Genomic DNA, 19,690 nt, shown 5'->3' with positions numbered 1-19,690 from the left:
CCGCTCGGCCGTTACCTTGCAAGATGGCATTGGTGGACGGGAAAATTGGCATGTCCACAGCCGTGTAGTCAGGGTGGGGCAGCCTGATCACGCTGTTGGTGCGGTGATGTCCGATGTTCCCGTAACTGTCTAGTGTGACCAGACTCCCGTGAGTGGCGCTGTTAGCTAGATGGAGGGCCGATCCGAAGACGGTGCGGTTGCCGATCGGGTTAGGGGGTGGAGTAGAGCTGGACACCAGTTTGGTATTCATGAGATTGTCCATGTCCTCGCTGTACTGGCTATTCTGCCTCGAAAGAATCTTTTGGATGGGCCGCGTGGTCGAGAGGTTAGGGACACTGCAATCCCTAGAACGAGGAACACGAGATCAACATCAGAACAGAAACAGAGGGACAGAGCAATAACTGTGAAGTGAATCTTATTTGTGGACATGTGCAATGGACATACTTCCTTCTGCGTTGGCACATCCTCTTCCCCTCGCCCTCTGCGTGATTTCCATGCCGGCTTCTTCTCGGCCTCCTCTCACTGCCATCGCCAGCTGCCTCATGCTCTCCTCCATCTCCACCTTTACTCTTATGTCTCCCTGATTTTCCGCCACCTCCACCTCCTTCCTCGCCGTCCTCCACGTTCTTTCGATGCGATCTGGGCTTCCTGTGCTCCGACTGTCCGCCCCCTCGGCTGCCGCTCCGGGTGTGGTGATGGCGCCTCGACGGCCTCTCCTCCGAGCCCGGCCCGGGAATCACCGTGGCATCCAGTCGGACGCGGGAGCCGTGGTGGTGGACGCCTTTGCGGCTCTGCCTGCTCTCGGTGGACTCCCCCCGCTCCAAGGGAGGCCTGGGTGGGGCCGAACCTCCGCCACCGCCCCCTCCGCCTTGGCCGTGGTTCTCGTGGAGGCGCGTTTGCCTGTGGAGCTCGTCGGCAGGGTGGTGCTGGCTCACGCAGAGGTCTGAATTGCTGGCAGTGGTCTTGTTGGTGTTGTTGTTTCGGTTTTCGTGGGGGTCGACCACTAAGGGTCGATCCAGGTGGGTCTTCATGTCTGGACGGACGTGACGTGAGAAGTTTACCTGTGAGAGAAAAAGTCAAGATTGAGAATACGAGAGAATCTGATATCTGATATTTAGCAAATTTACCAATTGATATGAATTAAAATAACACGCTAAGTCATCATCAACATCATGACGGCTGTAACTTGTGTACACTGATAGCACAAGTCTAACGCCTTGTTTGCCTTGTCCTTTACATTGTTTTGCTCCTCCCTCCCTGTCCTTGCCTTCCAGTGTTCGTCGGGGTCCAGCTCGTTATGCAGGGCCTCGCGGCTGGACACCAGGGTCTGCCTCCTCAGCTCCTTGGTGCGCTGCTCCCACACCGACTTATTGATCCCCTTGTTGTTGTTCTTCTGCTGCTCCTTACTGCAAAACGAAGCACGGTGGAGAACAAGAAGAGGATTGGCGGCATTAAGACCCCGCTTTAAGACTCGATGCCGTGCAAATACACACACACTGAGGCATGAGAATGATGAAGTGAAGAAACCAACACCAAAAATATAAAGTACGGAAAATAGCCAGGACAGAAAGACACACTGGGGGCTACAGACATGTAAAGGCTCATTTGGCTGGACCTATAGAACAAGGTTCTAGGTGTCTACACAGCTTGCCAAGGCACAAGGCTGCATAGCCGTGCTTTGGTAAACCATCTGGGGACACAATGTGGAGGATAGCACTGAGGTGAGGTCAGAATTGTTGTAATCTCTAATTAACCAACCCAAGATTACAAGATGTATGCAGGGCAAAAAGAAAAAGGCTCCCAAAACCCCCGACTGAGCTGAATTGGATAAATTGAAATGGTTAACTAAGAAGTACCTCGTTATCTAACAACTGTGAGAGACCACCTCCTTCCTTACCCTCCAATAGTTTTACCAGCAATCAACTTTAACCCCCCCCCCTTTTTTTCTCTCAGGGCCAACAGTCAACCACAGTAAAGCGAGACAGCCGTACTGCGAGGTGCAGGCAAAAGAAAAAAATAAGAGGAAAAAATGAAATGTACTCTTAAAAATAAGCCAACACAAATACCAGCTAAAGAAAGGCAGGTAAAAAAAAATAAATAAATAAAAGAAAATGAAACATAAAAAATAAAAGTTAAGAACAAAGGGACAATAAAAGAAAAGGGGTAAGGGGTTCTGAAACACGAAAGAAAGCAGGAAATGGTTGTAAAGTCAAGAAACAGAAGGGATTCAGAAATGAAGAAACAAATAAATAAATACCAGTCCAGAAAGGGGTCGGTAGCGTTGTGACACTCACTGTGTACTTTGTTGCTGAGGAGGGAAACAGCTGGTGAGTGAGATGGCACGAAAGAACAGAAGGAGGATTTCATTCCAAAATGGGCTACTCATTTACCCTAAACAGTCGGCTTCCTCTGGAAAAGGAATGGCATTTAAATAAAATGCACTGTAAAAATACCGAATTACTAAAAACAGATTAGCAATTCTCCGGAAACGCAAAAACAAATCTCAGAGATGGGTTTCGCCGAAAACGATTCAGCATTTTGGAATGCAACCCTTCACACACATAGACACGCACACACAACCGAACAGACATTCACACACACTCACCTCTGCAGTTTCTTCCATCTATGAACGTAAAAACTGTAATTTCCTTCTATTTACTCTGCGTCCTGATCACTTTACGCATCTTTCGTGATGTGTCTTATACGTTTAGCCCTGTTCTCACATTGCCGTCAGACTGCTTTACCTTTAATCTCTGGGGATTACACTGCAAAAATTTCAGACATAAATTACCTAATATGTAAATCTTTTGTAATACTTTTGGTCAGTGCCGAGGATAAACCCTGCACGAGAGTTATGCAAAATGTCAAAAAAATAATCGATAAATAATGCTATGCTATGCTATGCTATGCTATGCTATGCTATGCTATGCCTTTTGCATAGCATCCTTACAGTTTTGGGCACAACAATGTGAAAGAGAGAAGCTACTTTAGTTTGATTTCAAAAGATACTTCAAGTTGTAATGCACCAACAACTGAAAGCACTTAGACTCAAGTGATTAAAAAAACAAAATGTACTATTTTTTTTTTGTTTTTTCCTGTAACTCCTGCACTCTATCCGATTGCATGGCTGCTTAAGGGGGGGCTGTTTTCATTTGGAGAGTACCATTTGGACTCGTGTAGCCTTACAACTGTTTTCCTTTATGCAGCCTCCGTGGCTGCCTCCTTCCTGAGTCTACCATAACATATCTTCTTAAGGGATTCTTCATGCACCGCTGATGTCCCCAAGTTTAAAATCCCGGCTTGGAAAAATAAGGACTTTCTCCACTGGAATTTGAATGTCTTTCCCTACATAAATTAGGGATTTGGATTACACTGCAGCCCTACACTGCTTAGAGCTTAAAGTCTCCGCGAAACCGCCAGCGGAATGCTATTTGATTCCACATATTTGCATATTGTAAAAAATTGATCAGCTTCGCTTGCACCTAAGGAACCTACCATACATGTAAAAGCAATGAAGGAGAGACTCAGGGGGGAGGGGCTTAGTACACGCCCCCTAGTGCAGGATGAGTCATCGAATGCTTTATATTGTTTAGCAAAAATGACAAAGCTACTTTTTTTGGCCAAGATGACCCAGATACTGATGTAAAGGTGACATATAGCGCCAGATACGTCACGTAAAGACATAAAAACATTGAGTCTCTTTCCGAGTCTCTAAAGTTTTAAAGAACAAATATATTTAGGCAACATATTGATGTGTGTGTCTTATTTTTGCTATGTGCAAGTGGCCATCTGTCTGTTGTCAACATTTATCTTTCCTTTCTCACTCCCACACACACTCACACAAATAGACATGCACTGTATTGAAAAAGACAGATATTTAACCTCAACAGGAATTCCAGGTAAAATAAGGTTTTACCCAAACAGGAATGCTCACAGCACGGTGAAACACAGCACACACGGCACACGACACCGACGAGAAACAGTGCGATTCATGGAGTGATGAGCACGCCACGGGCACGTGTGTCGTTTGAACTCGCGCTGTGCATGTCACTGCGCGAGCCGAGGGCGACGAATCAAAGGGGGTGAGGTCGAGATGGCGCGTGCCCGTTATGTGTGGCATTTATAAGCGGAAATGGGCTACCCCTGTTGCGCGGGCGGCGTGTGTGTGTGTGTGTGAATGAGAGAGTGTGAACTTTACCGGCAGTGAAAGGGAAGACCCCTGTGTGTACAGAGAAAAGAGATCAAACACTCTCCTGACCAGAGGAGAGTTGGCCTAGATCAATCCAACACTGGCTTGTGTATGAGTGCGTGTGTGTGTGTTTGTGTGTGTTTTGGTATACACAAAAGACTGTGTCAGAGAAATAAAAAATAGAAGGAGAAAGCAAAAGTAGAAGTAGGAGATGACAAATTATCACAGAATTTGACGTGGCCACATAAGTATAGGCCTGGTTTCACAACAAAAACACGCAAGAAATGTTCTTCCCTTATATGGTGTGGTGGCCAATTTGTTTTCCCAGTCTGAACTCCTCAGTTTGCCTTCTCCAAGCTGCTGAACTCCTCGGTGCAGAAAGTGTTTCTCTAAATGTGTGTGAGTCGTGAGAAGAAAAGAACAAACAAAAACGCAACAGTTAAAACTCACGCTGCAATGGAGAGGTTGGCGGCAGACAGCGGGCTGACTTCAGCCACCTCCTTGGCTTTCTGCAGGGCGATCTTCTGACTGGCGGCCTCCTCTTCTTCCTGCTCGTCCTGCAGACGGAGGTCGGGGGGAGGAAATCCAAAGCGAGAGAAAGAGAAGTTTACTGAGCGAAGGAGGAAAACTCCCGGCGGTCTTTAGGAAAGCTGGACTGCGGCTTACCTTGGTCAGCTCCTGTGCGTTGGCTAGATTGTCCACGGCGATGGCCAAGAACACGTTGAGCAGAGTGTCTGAGCACAGAGTTAAAAGCAACCCAGCATCTTGGAGATGGTCGGCAGCCAAGTACACAGCATGCATAGATTAAAAATGGCACCTGTGTTATTATGTCACCCTTGGCTGATTAATATATCGGATTGCACAAGAAGGTCATAGCTAGCATATCATTCATCATGCTGCGGCTGACACAGATCTCTCCATCTAACATGAGTGAATGTGGGTCTGGCCCTTGCATGGCTTCGTAAAGTAAACTTGTAAAACATGAACGCCTTCTCTCTGAGCGTTTGACTGCGATGGGTTGGGATACAGTTGCCGAAAAGCGTGAGGACGATGAAGAAGACGGAGAAGGCCATGCCCTTGTTGACCCCGCCCTGAGACTTGATGCCGTCGTACATCACCATGTTCCAGTCCTCTCCGGTCAGGATCTGATGCAAACACACACACAAACACACCAATCAGATCAGGCTGTGCTGATGTTTACACATTTTTCACATGTGCACGGATGCACAACATGGTTTCTTCTAAATTCCTGAGCACATTTCGCTCTTTCTCAGATGGACACCTTGAAAATGTAGAAGTTTTAGTGCAGTTACGCTCCTGGCTAATGACCTTTAAGAATTCAAACAGAGCGTTGGACATTTTATAGGATTTGCTCGTGTGTAAATCCCTGTTAGTCGTTTAATCATTTAGTCCGGCTCCAGCCTTTATCTTCTCCTACCATTCTGCCTCTCCCCCTCCTCCCAACCCTTTTTTTTTTTTACAGTACATCATCTCACCTGGAACACTGTCATTATTGCTGCGGGGAAGGTATCGAAGTTGGTCGAAGGGGTGCCATTTTCGAAATTAAACCTGGCAGGGGGAAAAAGAAACAATCGGAGAGAGAGAGAGGGGGAGAGAGAGAGAGTGAGGGGGTAGAGACAAACAGAGGTAGAGAAGCAGTGAGCATGAAGAAGAAGGAAAATGAGCAGCGAGAACCAGAGGCATTTTAGCAGCACAACAAATGTTTGTCTGAAACGCGACTCAAAGAGAAAAAAGGGGGGGAAAAAACGGCTTAGGCGGCCTGGCAATTAACACAAAGCAATATCTTGGAAGAAAATTAAACAAGGGCTATTAAAAAGGGAGGAGAGAGACAACGAGAGAGGGAGAGAGAGAAGGAGAGTCACTGACTGTCCTCCGAAGAGCTGCATGCCCAGGAGGGCAAAGACAACTATGAAGAGGAAGAGCAGGAAGAGCAAGCTGATGATGGACTTCATGGAGTTGAGCAGAGAAACGACGAGGTTGCGCAGAGACGCCCAGTACCTGATGAAGAGAGACACGGCGTTTAGTTGTGAGTTAGCGAGGGTAATCTTCATCTCTAACCTCCATTTAGATATTAGAAGGACAGAATTTCTAAAGAAGGGCTCACTTGGTGACTTTGAAGATCCTCAGCAATCTGAGAGCTCGGAGCACGCTGATGCCGAACGACGTGCCCGGCTGGATGATGGACCACAGCACTTCGAATATGCTCCCACAGATCACCTGATAGGAGCAAAAACAGAAGGAAGCAGGTGGTTATTCGGCGTGTGCACGCGTGAGCATGCAGTGTGACACGTCTGCGCGTGTGAACGGTTGTATTTTCATGCACGCATCAAGGTGTAAAGTGAGCGTTTGCACCTGCTCGTCAGCTTCTGCTTGTTTTGTTTTTCTTTCTTTTTTTTTTTTTTTTCTCTCTGTGTGGGACGTGTTCGAGTGGGGACTTACGATGCAGTCGAAGCAGTTGAAGGAGGAGTTGAGGTAGGCCTGCCTGCCCAGGCCGTACAGCTTTATAAACATCTCCGTCAGGAATATTCCCAGGAAGATCAGCTCGGCAAAATCTGCACACGGACGCGGGAAGAGAAAATCAGTCCTTCGCAGATTATCTGTCCATCTGTCCGTCCGTGAGGTCACTGGTTCGATCTCACCTAAACCACAACATGCTCCTCGGGTGCATTGCTCCAAGTGAGCTCAATTGGATGGGTTAAATGCACAAATACCTTATATATGCTCAAATACATATATACAGTGCAAATAAAGGTGTTTTTTCAAATCAAATATATGACGTTTTCATGTCTATCTTTGCAATATGTGGATTTCTACAGTTATTTTGCAAACCACAAGTGAAATGCTATCTATAATGGTTTACAAAAATCAAGAAACCTAAGTGCATATGAATGCATCTCCAGAAATGCTATTTCTGCAGTGTCTGTGGGCGTGCATGAAGCATACACATTTAAAACGGAAATACTGTGAGAATGAGACACTAACTGCTTGGGTCGGCTCTTTCATGGACTTAGCGAAGTATCCGCTAACCCGCTCCGTCACCTGTGCGTGCCTGCGCCACGCATGCATGTGCTCCCTCCTCCTACTCACATAGAAAATCTGAGAGCGGCTCCGGCTGGTCGTAGTGCACGACGGCCACACACAGCGTGTTGAGGCCCACCAAACACAGAACGGTCCAGTAGAAGGCCTGGGACTTGACGATGTGCCGGATGAGGAAGCGCAATCGCCGCTCCCGCCGCTTGAACGTCGATCCTTCCAGCTTGGAGCTCTTGAGGCTGGCGCGGGCGAACGGCGAACCTGGGCGGGTGAGGCACATTGTAGATTGTTAGCTTAACTGTAAAGCGAACGGAGGTTTATGGGCTCGATTGTGCACACGCAGGAATTTTGAGAACGGCAGCACTGTTCACATAATTGCTAGCATACATCAAACATATTTATCAGGGGACAACTTAAAGCCAAATTATCTTACTTATTCCTATATTCTGGATTCCTTTTGAGGATGTGCATAATGACGCTTAAGAACCGCCAACACAGTTTATGACAGGAGTTTTCATCGCAGCTGACCATATTTGGGGATATCGCCCCCATAGGTAATACGCTGAATTGCATCTTGTTGATGTGTAGTGTTCATTTCTCGTGCACCATCAGTGTTCGCAAGGAAAGCCCAAGCGACAAACTCTGGAAAGGTTTAGTGCCAAAAAACTGCAGTTCATCTAATGGCCACTAGAGTCTGGATCCAACAGCGAGTCAATCCCAAAAATGTGGACGCCATGAGAGCTCCTCAAAAGTGAAGCCAAAGCATATTTTTGCTTTTTTTTTTTTTTTTTTTTTTTTTTTTTTTTTTATGAGAAGTTTTGGTTTATTTGGCCCGGCTGCAAACTTGCAAGGTGGTGTCGCTTGTATCCTCAGGATTTTAGCATCAGTGTGGCCAATGGAAGGAAGTGGAGACGCATCGTCCATTTTTTTCTACAGTCTATGCTCAAAACTGAAAGAGTCAGTCATAATAGTCGTAAAATGTCCAACTGTACTTCAGAAATAAATATGTTTACAGCCTGGTGCAAAAAAGAAAAGGCAGAGGCAACCACCACGGGCTCCACTTTTAGAAACAGGCAGGAGTTACGTGGAGTCGGGTGCTGCCAAGATGGCGGCGGACTGAGATGCCGCACTGAGCTTCAAAATCGCTCTTCAGGAAGTCCATTGGTGATCTCATGGAGCGTTAATTCAACTATATAAGCAGTCAGCGGGAGTGCAAGTCGATCAGAGGTCAAGCAGGTGGAGTACACAACACAGCTACTTGAGCTTTTACAGTAACAGGTACACGTAGTGACCCATAGATACATTTGCCATTATTCAGTTTGATAACGTCCCCAATGTTCTTATAAGTTAGCAATCATTTAGCTTGACTTCTTGCTTGTTGGAGCACTCTAGTTGCAGCAACAAGAACTTGCAAATATAAACGCGTAATTATGTCTGAGAGGCACGTGATCCACGCTCTTCTCGGCAGATTGCGCCTTGCCATCATATATCAGCAGACAGAACGCCACTAGACAATCCTCTCTCTCCTGCGAGAGTCATAGAGACGAACTGCCGAGAACGAGAGCGTCGGACGAGAGAGACAGCAGGGCTGGGGGAGAGGAGCTGGGAGCGCAACAACAAGGGCAGGGTAAAGACGTGGAAAGACGAGGGGCTCGAGGACGGGAGGAACGTAACACGAGGAGAGCAGGGCGGCGGGGGAAGAACGAACGGAGGAGAGGGGAGGGGAGGAAAGGGCAAGAGAGGGAAGGAGAGGAGGGTCAGGTGATGCTGATATGCAAGATAAGATCTGTGTGTACTGTACCTGTGCTTTGCCTTTGTGAGACAGAATGTATCTTACCCACTGCCAGGTCTCCCTCCCCTTCCTCCGGGTTTAGGAGCTCAGCTTTGCTCTTATGGTTCTTTGTGGGTCTCCTTCGAGATCCTTCATATAGAGAATGAAAATCTGTTACACAGCTGCACTCGCGCTGACTCGCGTGAGTTGATGTGCAAGATTCGCAGTAGAAATTCGTACCGTCGTAGTCATTTTCATTTTCGTCGTCCGCCAAGATGACCTCCTCTGCAAGCAAATCAGAATGTTAATACTCATTCAATTCATGCCCACAATATTTATTATCAATAGTCATTTTTCATCTTAATTAAAACCGGAGACAAAGGCGTCGGCCTGCACCTGTGCATCATGTTAATCTTTTATTTTTTTTAGCTTCCTTGTTTTTATGTAGATTGTCTTTTTAAGAAGATCAAAGGTCCGTTCCTTTATTGTCTCCTTCCTGCGTCTAGCGTCTAACCGTCCGATTCATCTTCTCTGCATCTTTCCTGCCCTCTGCAGATGAGCCAAAAGGGCCAGAGAAAGAAAATGGTGGGTCTTTTCTGAGCTAGCATCAACCAGGCGCGTCTTTAATCCTTCATGTTCAGTAAATCGAGACTGTGCACATATTCTACAATGGTTTAATTAAAAAATAATACCAGATGGATCCTCCATTTGACCATTTGGATGACCCAAAGTGTCCCAATTTATTATGGCAAGGCCTGCAAAAGCTAAGGGGGCGTCATTGTCGGTGAAAAAACAAGTCGTCCATACCAGCTTTGCAGATCCACTCCAGGTAACCGTTGAGCTCCCTCTCTATCTGCTGCTGTCGCCTGAGCTTCAGGAACTCGCTCCTGTTCTCCACGCGCTCTCTCTCTTTGGCAAACTCCCTGCACGGACACAAATGTTCAGATAAATATTTATTTTTTGGCGTCGCGGTCGTAGCGACGAGAAGAAGATTGAAGGTTTTCAAACGGATTACCCTGACAACACGCCCAGCACCAGGTTGAGCATGAAGAAGGAGCCGATGATGATGAGGGGGATGAAGTACATCCAGTTCCATGCGCTCCCTGAGGCGTCGTTGCTCTAGAAACACACAGACACACACACACACACACACACGTGGTAATCAATGCTTTGTGCTATACGCGTGTGCTGGATGCAAGGGAATCTAAGCTAAAAAAATAAAGTTATTAGCCAATATCTGATGGGCTGAGACATCAGATTCTCCGTCAAAAGAGGAATGTGCAAATAATAAACAGCAGCTATGTCAGCTTGTCTGTGCAGAAAGTTAAAACGATGTAACGGGCTGTTATTTTTAGGCCTGATCGTCTAATTAAAGTGCATTTACTTGCTCTAAGACATGAACCCTTGAGCCAAATCCCTCTGGCAGGAGGTTGCAGTCCATCCAGACATTTGTCAGTGCATTTACCTTTGTTTGTTAATGCACAAAGCACAATCTATAGTTCTTTCTTCAAATCCAGACTTTTTATGTATTCTTTCTGTATTTTCTATCGTTCTTATTGGTGGGTTACGTTTATTGCACCAAACACCAGGTCGCTTGTTTGCGTGAGCACATGTGACACAAAATACGATTCTAAATATCCTGTTGATGGATGTGCCTGAACCTTATCTGTGCTGCCATCAAAAAGAAAAAAGAAAAAAAGATAGCGGTGGCTCTGTCCGTCCGCCTCCGCCGCTGGAAATATAAACAACAGCAGGGCCGACACGGTTTTGCTTTAAGTCATCTCAATAAGTAAATGCATATCTGCCACTCTATTTAGCTGCTCTGTCAGAGTGAATAATGTATAACAGATGCCTGCTCCCTCTCTGTCTCCGGACTGGCCTTCCATTTTCCTCACTCGCTCCTCCTCGTTGTTTTGTTTCTTCTTTTGCATCCTTCGTTTGCCCTGCTCATCCATCTTTCTTTAATTTAATTCCGTGTTTGTCTAGTTTCTCTTTCATTCCTACCTTTTTTTTAAATCTTCTAACCTTCCTTCTTTACTCCTCACTGACACTGATCAGGCTCTAAATTGATTCCTAATTTTACCCTTCACAACTTTCTCGTATACCCCCCCGCCTATCAATCTTTATATTCCCTTCTTCCGTCATGTAAGGTGGCCACGCCGCCGTGTACCCGATGTACCGCAGACCCCCCCCAACCCCTCTTTTTTTTTTTCTTTCTTTCTACCATTAAACTTTTATTGCTCCCCTCCCCAGCAGCTGCAAGAATAACTTGGGCTGAACAGGCCCTTTTAAATATAGAGCAGCGCCGGGAAGCAGGGACACGAGGTCTGAGAGTCTGAGAGAGACAGAGGAGAGGAAGAGAAAGGGAGGAATGAAAGAGGTGGAGGGAAAGGTGAGAAAGAAAGGAAAAGGGGGGTAAGGAACCAGAAAGAAAGAAAGAAAGAAAGAAAGAAAGAAAGAGCAGCTGGAGGAATGATACAGGCGGAGAGGCAGAGGAGACGGGGAAAAATAGAGGACTACAGTAACACTCAGAGACCCTCATCTGCCTCCGGTTGCTATAGCAACCGTTGCCACTGACGGCAGGGAAATGTTCAGTCCTGGACATGAGTGATGACACCGCTCGGAATCCGGTACCCATTTTATGGGCAGACGCACGGTGTGCACGGCTGGAAATCATTGGAGCTTTAATGGAGCTGAATTTTACTATTTCATAAGAGAGAGAGAGAGAGAGAGAGAGAGAGGGAGAGAGAGAGAGAGAGAGAGAGGGAGAGAGAGAGGGAGAGAGAGAGAAATCTTGGCTGGTTCGTTTTGCAGTCTATTCAAAGACTTGACACTAAAAAGATTACAGCGATTGCCGACGGACATGTTGGACAAACATGAGTACCTAAGCTCGGCTACATTCGATTTGGTTTTTCAGAGATTGTGCCGTTGTTTTATTCATCCTAAAAAAAGTAAAATCATCATCTATAGACACGCTCTGTTCTCCTTGGCTGACCGAAGCGGCCGCTGAGACCTGTGTTCAGCAGTACGTACATAGTAGAGCAGTTCGGTCCAGCCCTCCATGGTGATACACTGGAAGACGGTGAGAATAGCGAACAGGATGTTGTCGAACTGGGTGATGCCGTAGTTTGGACCCAGCCAGTACTGTCTGCAAGTGGTGCCCTCGGGACACAGCCGCGACGGAAGCTCCGTCCCACATGGAAACTCCTCTCGGATCTCACCTGAATGTGGGACGGAGGTTGGAAGAAACAAAAAGCGCTTGTAATTACCATAAATGACAGAGATAAACAGCTCAAGAAGACGAAACAGTCGCAGTTTTCTCCGGTTCAAACAAATGAATCCCGACTGCACTCTTGGCCACATGCACGCACGCGCGCTCCCTTTTTTACCTGTGTGATTGTCGAAGCAGGTCGTGTGGAATTTGCCCATGTAGAACTCCAGGCCGATGATGGCGAACATGAGGATGGCGAAGAAAAGCAGCAGGCCGATTTGAAGCAGAGGGATCATGGCCTTCATGATGGATTTGAGCACCACCTGTAAGCCTGCAGGACACAGTGTGCAAAGTATTAGGATTCAACTTCTTTCTTCTGCACCCAATAAGCCAAACAACCTACAAGGAAATCAATTTTGTCCTCCATCTGAGCAGTGAAAAACCATACATAGTATGAAGCAATCAGACCTCCTCGATGACACAGTGAGATTCTGTGCAGGATTTGTAATGAAATCCCCTATAAAGATTGTATCGCTCGCTTTAACCAATACTCTTAGGTTACACTATTAAACATTTTGCTGAGCCCAATGGAAGAGGCACCTGCTACCCATGATCGTATGGGATTCAAGGTGTGGTTACACACTATTACCACAAAATGCATCGTATTTAGTAGAGGTGTAATTAAACTTTCCTCCTAAAATCTATCGAGCAAACAAACGAGTTTTATTTCCTGGAACCCTTTTTTTTTTAACCGTTCAGTATATCACGCATTGCCGCGCACGACTTATGCATTTAGGGTTATTCACAGAAAGTCACTTTTATGATGAGTAAGCCCCGGTTTGCCTGTTCAGACCTGTAGTGGAGAGCGGGGTTATTAATAACACTGCGGTGGCAGTGGTTGCTGGAAGTCTACTGCCACTTTAACATTTTAAAAAATGAGCAGAGCGAGCGCATGGGGAACCAGCCTTTTGTTGGTGCATTATGCGGAGCAAAGCTAAAGCTGCACAAAGCCTCTACGCAAGTTGCTTCTCGGCGATATTTGGATTCGGAAACTTTTTCTGCACTCCCCTGCTACTTTCTCGATTGTAACGGAACGGCAAATAAGACGTGGTGTTAAGCAGGGATGTAGCAATAAAAGTTTAATTTGGTTTGTTAATATAACCTTTTAAGTTGATATAACATGCAATAAGAATGTGTCTTTCAAGGTTCAACTCAAAATACTTCACGGATCGTTCATTACGCCCCTGGTTTTAGTCTCCATAGCTTTAAATGCAAATGAGCTGCTTCTGGCCACGCCCCTTCCAGGAAGAGGGTTGTCTGTCACTGCCCAAGTACTGCTCCAATACGAAATACGCATCTGACCAAGTTCGGTCAAAGTGCCGGATGCGTTCTTGCCTCGCCCGTTTTACCGAGGACGCATCGGGACTCGTGTGGACTTGGGGTAGCTATGTCCCAGAATGCATTTCCCAGGCGCCATTAAAGTTCGCTGCCGTTCCAATTACAGAATGGCCGTCCTGTGTCCTTCCGTCCTCCAGAATTTGCACTTCAGAGTAGAACTTGTCAAGTCCGAACGAACTTCACATGCTTGTTATTGAGAAACCAGGAGGCAGGAGAACCAAGACGCAGGAATTCGACTTTAGACAAGGACTCTCTTTCTGATCAGTGGAGGAAGGGGATGAACATGTTTTCTGGGTCTCTTTGGACATATTGGGGCAACATAATTATGTGTAAAAGCAATGAAAACAATTGGAGTGTGTATAATTTCAAAAAGAAACTCTTGATTTTTTTTAGTGTCATATGTTCACTTGAGTGTTGACTTACTGGGAATACCGGACACCAGTTTGAGAGGCCTCAGCACTCGCACAGCCCTGAGGGTCCGCAAGTCGAACTCTGAACCCACAGTGGACAGGATCCTAAAGGGGGGAAAAAAGACAAACGCACAGAAGCGTGCACAGCGGATCAATATTCAAGCTAGTCAAGCTTGTCGCCGTCAGTCAGCCTCCCCCGGGTTCCTCCATTTTTTCCGCGCCCACACGCACACAAACCGCCTTGCCAGGTCGTTACAAACAACCGGGTGTATGTAAAATCCTGTAAGAGCTGAGCTGATCAATAGAGCTGACAAGTGGAGTAGGACGGAGAAGTGTATCAGGATGAGAGAGGGATGGGCCGAGGGGAGGGATGAGAGAGAGATAAAACGCGAAAGGAGAAAGGTTGAGAGACGGGGGAAGACGGGAGGAGGACGAGGACTGACTGCGGCCGGCAGATGGTTGGAATCAAGAGATGCTGACTGGTCTTATTCTCAGTTTGAAATGTTCCTCCCGTCACCCAGACTGAATAAAGACTTGTAAACAGACTGCGTGTGCACCGGAGAGGGTTAAGATGTTCCCTTGCGCCGCCAGACTTCCAGTCAGTCCCTTTCGTCTGACGCACACTGTGAATCATCCTACTTCCCACTTGTCTCTCTCTCTCATTTTATGATTCCGTCTCTCTGACACATTTCTACTTCCACTAAGAGGCCCGGTGACACAGCAAAGCTTTAATCACAGGTCTGGAGTCCACCTGCTTCGCTTGGAATACGGCAAATTTGTAGAAAAAAAGCTACACTGACTCAGGGTCTGTAGGTAAAGGTACACTCAGCTGAGGTTTTGAATGGGCCCCATCCCCTCCCACACCCCCAGGTGCTCCATCACTAGCCTAGGCTTGGGTCCTTGTAATGACATTGTGTGATATCAAATTCCTCATCACAGGCTGACTTGTAACTGAGAGCTCCCCGGTTTGGTCACGACGCATTAACGCACTTAAGCCGCATGTGTGGTTAAATATATGCAAAGTACTCCTGAGCAACTCACAGGATCTTAATGTTGTGACATTTGCGAAAGAGCAGAAAAGCATTTGGAGGTATTAGTGGGAGTGGGAGGAAAAAAAAATAAATGTATTTCTGTGACTTTTGTGGCCGCGATACATGTTTGAAAGGGTATTTTAACACAAACCATCACCATTACCGCAAACCTTCCCGAACCCAACCAAGCGCGGACATGGAGGCGGCGTGGACATGGACGCCGCTGACGGGAGGCCAAATTGAAAAACGCCACTATGATTTTTCTGGGTTTTTGTAAATGCAATTTGACGTCTCAACAAAATATCACATTTAACGGATAATTTGGAACTTTTGATATTTTCAATCAGGAAGAAGAAATACATTTATTTCTTTAACCAAACACTTAAACAAATGGATTTATCTTTTTTTTTTTTGGTGTATTACACAATTCATATTTAATTCAGATGTTGCTCTCAGGCTACACTGCACCACAGTGGAATGCAAATTTAACAAAATCAACTGTGACGGCCACTTGCCACGAGGGCCTGTTTTGTGTGTTCCCTTTGTCTTGTCTTCTCTGTTCCTGCAGGTACCTCAGTGGGCGGGTTCAATTTGGGCAATTGGGAGCACCTGGCCAGTCTCCCATAGCTTATAAAACCTGGCAGTCACCACCCTCACACTCTCCTCTCAACAACACACGTACATTACCATGCATCCATCAACAGACACGCTGATCTTCACACTCAAATCTCATTCGTTCTTATGGGTTCTTTTGGTTTATTTTAATAAATCAGTTGACCTTTATGTTTTACCGCGTTTCTTTGTCTTTTGTCGTGGCTTACGAGCCAGGTCGTGACACAACATATCATCCAATGACAATATTAAAACTTTTAAAACCATCGTGCACCTTATCCCGATATGGAGAGAATTTTGTTCCTTTATTATTCAATCAAATAGAATAGATTTGAAACCAAAAAAAAAAAGAGATTTGAGAGCAAAAAAGAGTAAGTGGCAAATCCAAAAAATGTTTTGGAGATTGAAACAGAACAAAAAAAATATGAGAGAACATATTTCTTCAACTTCAATCGAAACTAATGATTGTAAGTAAAAACATACGACTATTTTGCTTGCAAATCAGTCCTCTTTGATGAAGAAATATGTTCTCTCATATTTTTTTTGTTCTCTTTCGATCTCAAAAAAAAATTTGTGATTGCCACTTACTCTTTTTTTGCTCTCAAATCTCTTTTTTTGGTTTCAAATCTATTCTATTTGATTGAATAATAAAGGAACAAAATTCTCTCCATATCCCGACAGGCGTGCACACACACAACACGCTCGCCATGTGTGCACATCTGAACTCTTGTACTCGGGTTACCTTGGGTATGAACGCACGAGCAAGTGACCAGCAGATGCAGATTTGCTCAAAGCTGCACATTTACCGGCAAATCTGACCGCGTGCTGACACGAGCAAACACATAAAACCCGGTTTCCTCCCCGCATGTGGGTAAATGATGAATGCCGGTGTCTGCATTACTGCTGATCCCGCACCTACAAACAAATTCACGGACTCTATCTCAGCACAAACAATGATGATGATGATGATTTTAATAGCCACGACGGCGAAGATGATGATGATGACGGTAAAAATAACGACACTGTTGTGGCAAACAATTCGGTTCCTAAGAAGCGCCGGCCGTCACAAACGGTGTCAGACCGATGAGGCAGTTCCTCATTCACGCCGTCTCCACGGTTACTGGGCCCCCTTTTCTCATTCATAAGTGTTTCCATGGCAACAGGGACCTTGGCTCATTGATAGAATCTCTGTATCACCTTGGTAACAGGGCCAAGGGAGGAGCCAGATTGATTGTTTTTTTTTTATATATACTTCTCTCCTTTCTCCTCTATTTAATGTAAATGTTTCAGAATGACACAGAGTCATCCACACACACCTCAGGACAGCAAACAGACATCGGTCGGAGCTGAAACGCACCGACTGGAGGTGATTTTATTGAAGTGTGCGCGCTGGAAAGTGGGTCATTGGAATAACCAACTGAAATCGATGTCTTGCTTGTCAGGGACGGAGACGCAGTCTGTAGCGCAGACACAGGTAAACACACACACGTGCACTTTAGGTAGACTGATGGAAATAATTAAGGAGAATCACGTTAAGCGATATTGCTGTTACACAATCCCTCCACTGCCCACTTCTCTCGGGAATCCAGCACATTATACACATGATATTTTTTGCTTTCCCGCTGACTTCAGCAAAACGCGGCTGATTAGATCGCTCCATCTCTCCTCCAAACTCAACTCACCTTCCCCCCGTCTCTTTGCTTTCTTATCTTATGACTGATTGCGATTTAACGACGATCCTTCCCCATATTAGTCTCACACGCTACCTCAGCGAGAAAAGGTGAAGGACTGTTAATGTCGTCTATTGTTTTTTAACGGCGCTTTTTTAACTGGTGGAAAAAGCATCACCCGCATAACTTCCTATCTGAAAGGAGAACGTCTAGAGTAGCCTAAAAATGGTGTAATGTTGGGAGCGATCGCAATTTTTTTTCATAGTAAGCTCGAAACCTCATTGCAGCACGGGGGCCTTACTGGTTGGAAATCAAACATTAGCAGAGAAATTCATTTATTCATTCATCTTCTGTAACCGCTTGTTCCTGTGAAGGGTCGTGGGGTCTGCTGGAGCCTATCCCAGCTGTCATCGGGCGAGAGGCGGGGGGTACACCCTGTACAGGTCGCCAGTCTATCACAGGGCTACCACAGAGAGACAGACAACCATTCACACTCACATTCACACCTACGGCCAATTTAGAATCACCAATTAACCCAATGAGCATGTCTTTGGACGGTGGGAGGAAGCTGGAGTACCTGGAGAGAACCCACGCTGACACAGGGAGAACATGCAAACTCCACACAGAAAGGCCCAGTCGGCCCATGGATTCGAACCCGGGACCTTCTCGCTGTGAGGCATCAGTGCTAACCACCTCTCCACTGTTCCGCCCTAGCAGAGAAATTCTTCTGGTTGAATTACATTCTGCAGAATTTTATTTAAACATTAGCCTGATAATCCCCACGAGTAAGGACATAGGTCACAGTGTCAGGGAAAAACTCCAGCGAAGAGGAAGAAACCTTTAGCAGAACCCAGGTCACATCAGATGAGGCCTAAAACTTGCGTTTTTGGACTGAGGGAGGAAACTGGAGCATTGCCAGTGAATGAGTGTCATTTTTGACATCTGAGTTTTTAAATACGAGGTGGTTTTTGGTGGATTAAGACTTTGACTTTGACAAAAGTTGCACTTCTGTACAATTACTGTGTCCAACCAACCCAATACTGGATAATTGGTAGTGACTGGACCGAGATGGAAAAACCAGCAGGGGACCAAACCCAATCTACCAAATCAGAGGAAACATTGAGAGCTCAGATTTGTCGTTTTTCCTGGTACTTTCAGGCTAACTGGTGACTCTAAATTATATGAGTGTGACTTGTTTTCTGTTCTTTAATGTGTCAGGCCTGTGACCGACTAGTGACTTGTCTCTTGGATTGGCTCTTAAGAGAAAACACGCAGTCAGTGGACGGTTGGACGGATTCAGAGCATGACTTCATAGCACCTCTAAATGATCAGGTGCAAATCAGTCATTGTTCCTTATTCATAGATTTTGGCAAATTTAAAATTCAATTTCAGCTGATTTCAAAGTGTGAAAGGATCACCCCTAGCTTTGTTCTCTCACTTGCCCGAGCCTGTCGTGTCTAATCAAAAGAACCTGAGCAGGGGCACGGGGAGGCAGAACAGAATGAGAGGAGGGGGGGGGGGGGGATGGGTGTCGCAGGAACGGCTGTAAACAAACGGTAATTGGACTAATAATCAATAGTGGGCATAAAAAACAACTAGCTTATCCCCTGTGCCAAACTACTCTCGCAATTTACAAGCGACGGACGGGTCAATGCGTGCACACGGGCACGCACAAATCAAATGACATGCAACAAGCTCGTAGAGCGAATAGCTAATCTCGCTAATCTATTCCGACGTGTTAAGTGCCATTTGGGTGTTTGTCTTCGCGTGCGTTTGAAGAGAGCGCCCGCGAGTGCAGTAGGGGTGAGTAGGAAATGGAAAGGAATGTTTGAAGTGGAAATGTGTGTGCGCCCGCACCGGTCAGTGTGTTATCAAAGGTTTCACCAGAGGTGGATAGAAAGGCCAAGTAGCCTTTCATCTTCAAAGTGCCGCACGGCTAAGAACACAACCGCCATTCACGAAGAGCACAACAAAGACAGTGTGTGTGCGTTGATTCAGTCGGCGTCCGTGATGTATCAAAAGGATGTACAGTACTGCATGTGTCCTGTAGCTCTGTCTGTAAATCTTTGTTGCTCAGTTTATGATTATTTCATGACATTATCTCAGATATTCCTCTGGCATCCTCCCTTTTATTTTTCATCCCGTCTCGACTACTGTAATCCCCCGTATGCCGTTCTCAACCAGGCCTCGCAGGCTGTGCAGTTGGAGCGGAACGCCACAGCCCATCTTTTTACCAGAAAACACTCAAGCAGGAGCAGATGTGCCCCGTGCTAGCCTCTTGTGTTTCAGGATTGATTTTAAGATTTTAGCCTTAGCACACGAATAATAACTAAATGGACGGGCT

The 19,690-nt window shown here is 46.0% G+C and overlaps 1 protein-coding gene across 1 annotated transcript in view; it reads right to left on the bottom strand.

The window, feature by feature from the left end:
• cacna1aa (calcium channel, voltage-dependent, P/Q type, alpha 1A subunit, a) overlaps positions 1–19,690 on the bottom strand; it is a gene marked incomplete at both ends in the record, with an annotated part of 79,107 nt that overhangs the window by 36,407 nt on the left and 23,010 nt on the right. Inside the window, 19 exons of the mRNA XM_084570812.1 lie at positions 16–344; positions 445–1,061; positions 1,238–1,406; positions 2,258–2,308; positions 4,199–4,219; positions 4,640–4,746; positions 4,856–4,923; positions 5,217–5,334; positions 5,686–5,758; positions 6,077–6,208; positions 6,315–6,427; positions 6,650–6,762; positions 7,298–7,504; positions 9,081–9,299; positions 9,822–9,937; positions 10,030–10,133; positions 12,048–12,235; positions 12,404–12,556; positions 14,047–14,138. Coding sequence (XP_084426938.1) covers positions 16–344; positions 445–1,061; positions 1,238–1,406; positions 2,258–2,308; positions 4,199–4,219; positions 4,640–4,746; positions 4,856–4,923; positions 5,217–5,334; positions 5,686–5,758; positions 6,077–6,208; positions 6,315–6,427; positions 6,650–6,762; positions 7,298–7,504; positions 9,081–9,299; positions 9,822–9,937; positions 10,030–10,133; positions 12,048–12,235; positions 12,404–12,556; positions 14,047–14,138 — 2,990 coding nt within the window. The remainder of the gene's footprint in view (positions 1–15; positions 345–444; positions 1,062–1,237; positions 1,407–2,257; positions 2,309–4,198; positions 4,220–4,639; positions 4,747–4,855; positions 4,924–5,216; positions 5,335–5,685; positions 5,759–6,076; positions 6,209–6,314; positions 6,428–6,649; positions 6,763–7,297; positions 7,505–9,080; positions 9,300–9,821; positions 9,938–10,029; positions 10,134–12,047; positions 12,236–12,403; positions 12,557–14,046; positions 14,139–19,690) is intronic.

Source organism: Chelon labrosus (genome assembly GCF_963514085.1).
Source record: "Chelon labrosus genome assembly, chromosome: 21".
Lineage (NCBI taxonomy): Eukaryota > Metazoa > Chordata > Actinopteri > Mugiliformes > Mugilidae > Chelon > Chelon labrosus.
This window is presented reverse-complemented; position numbering and strand designations above follow the sequence as displayed.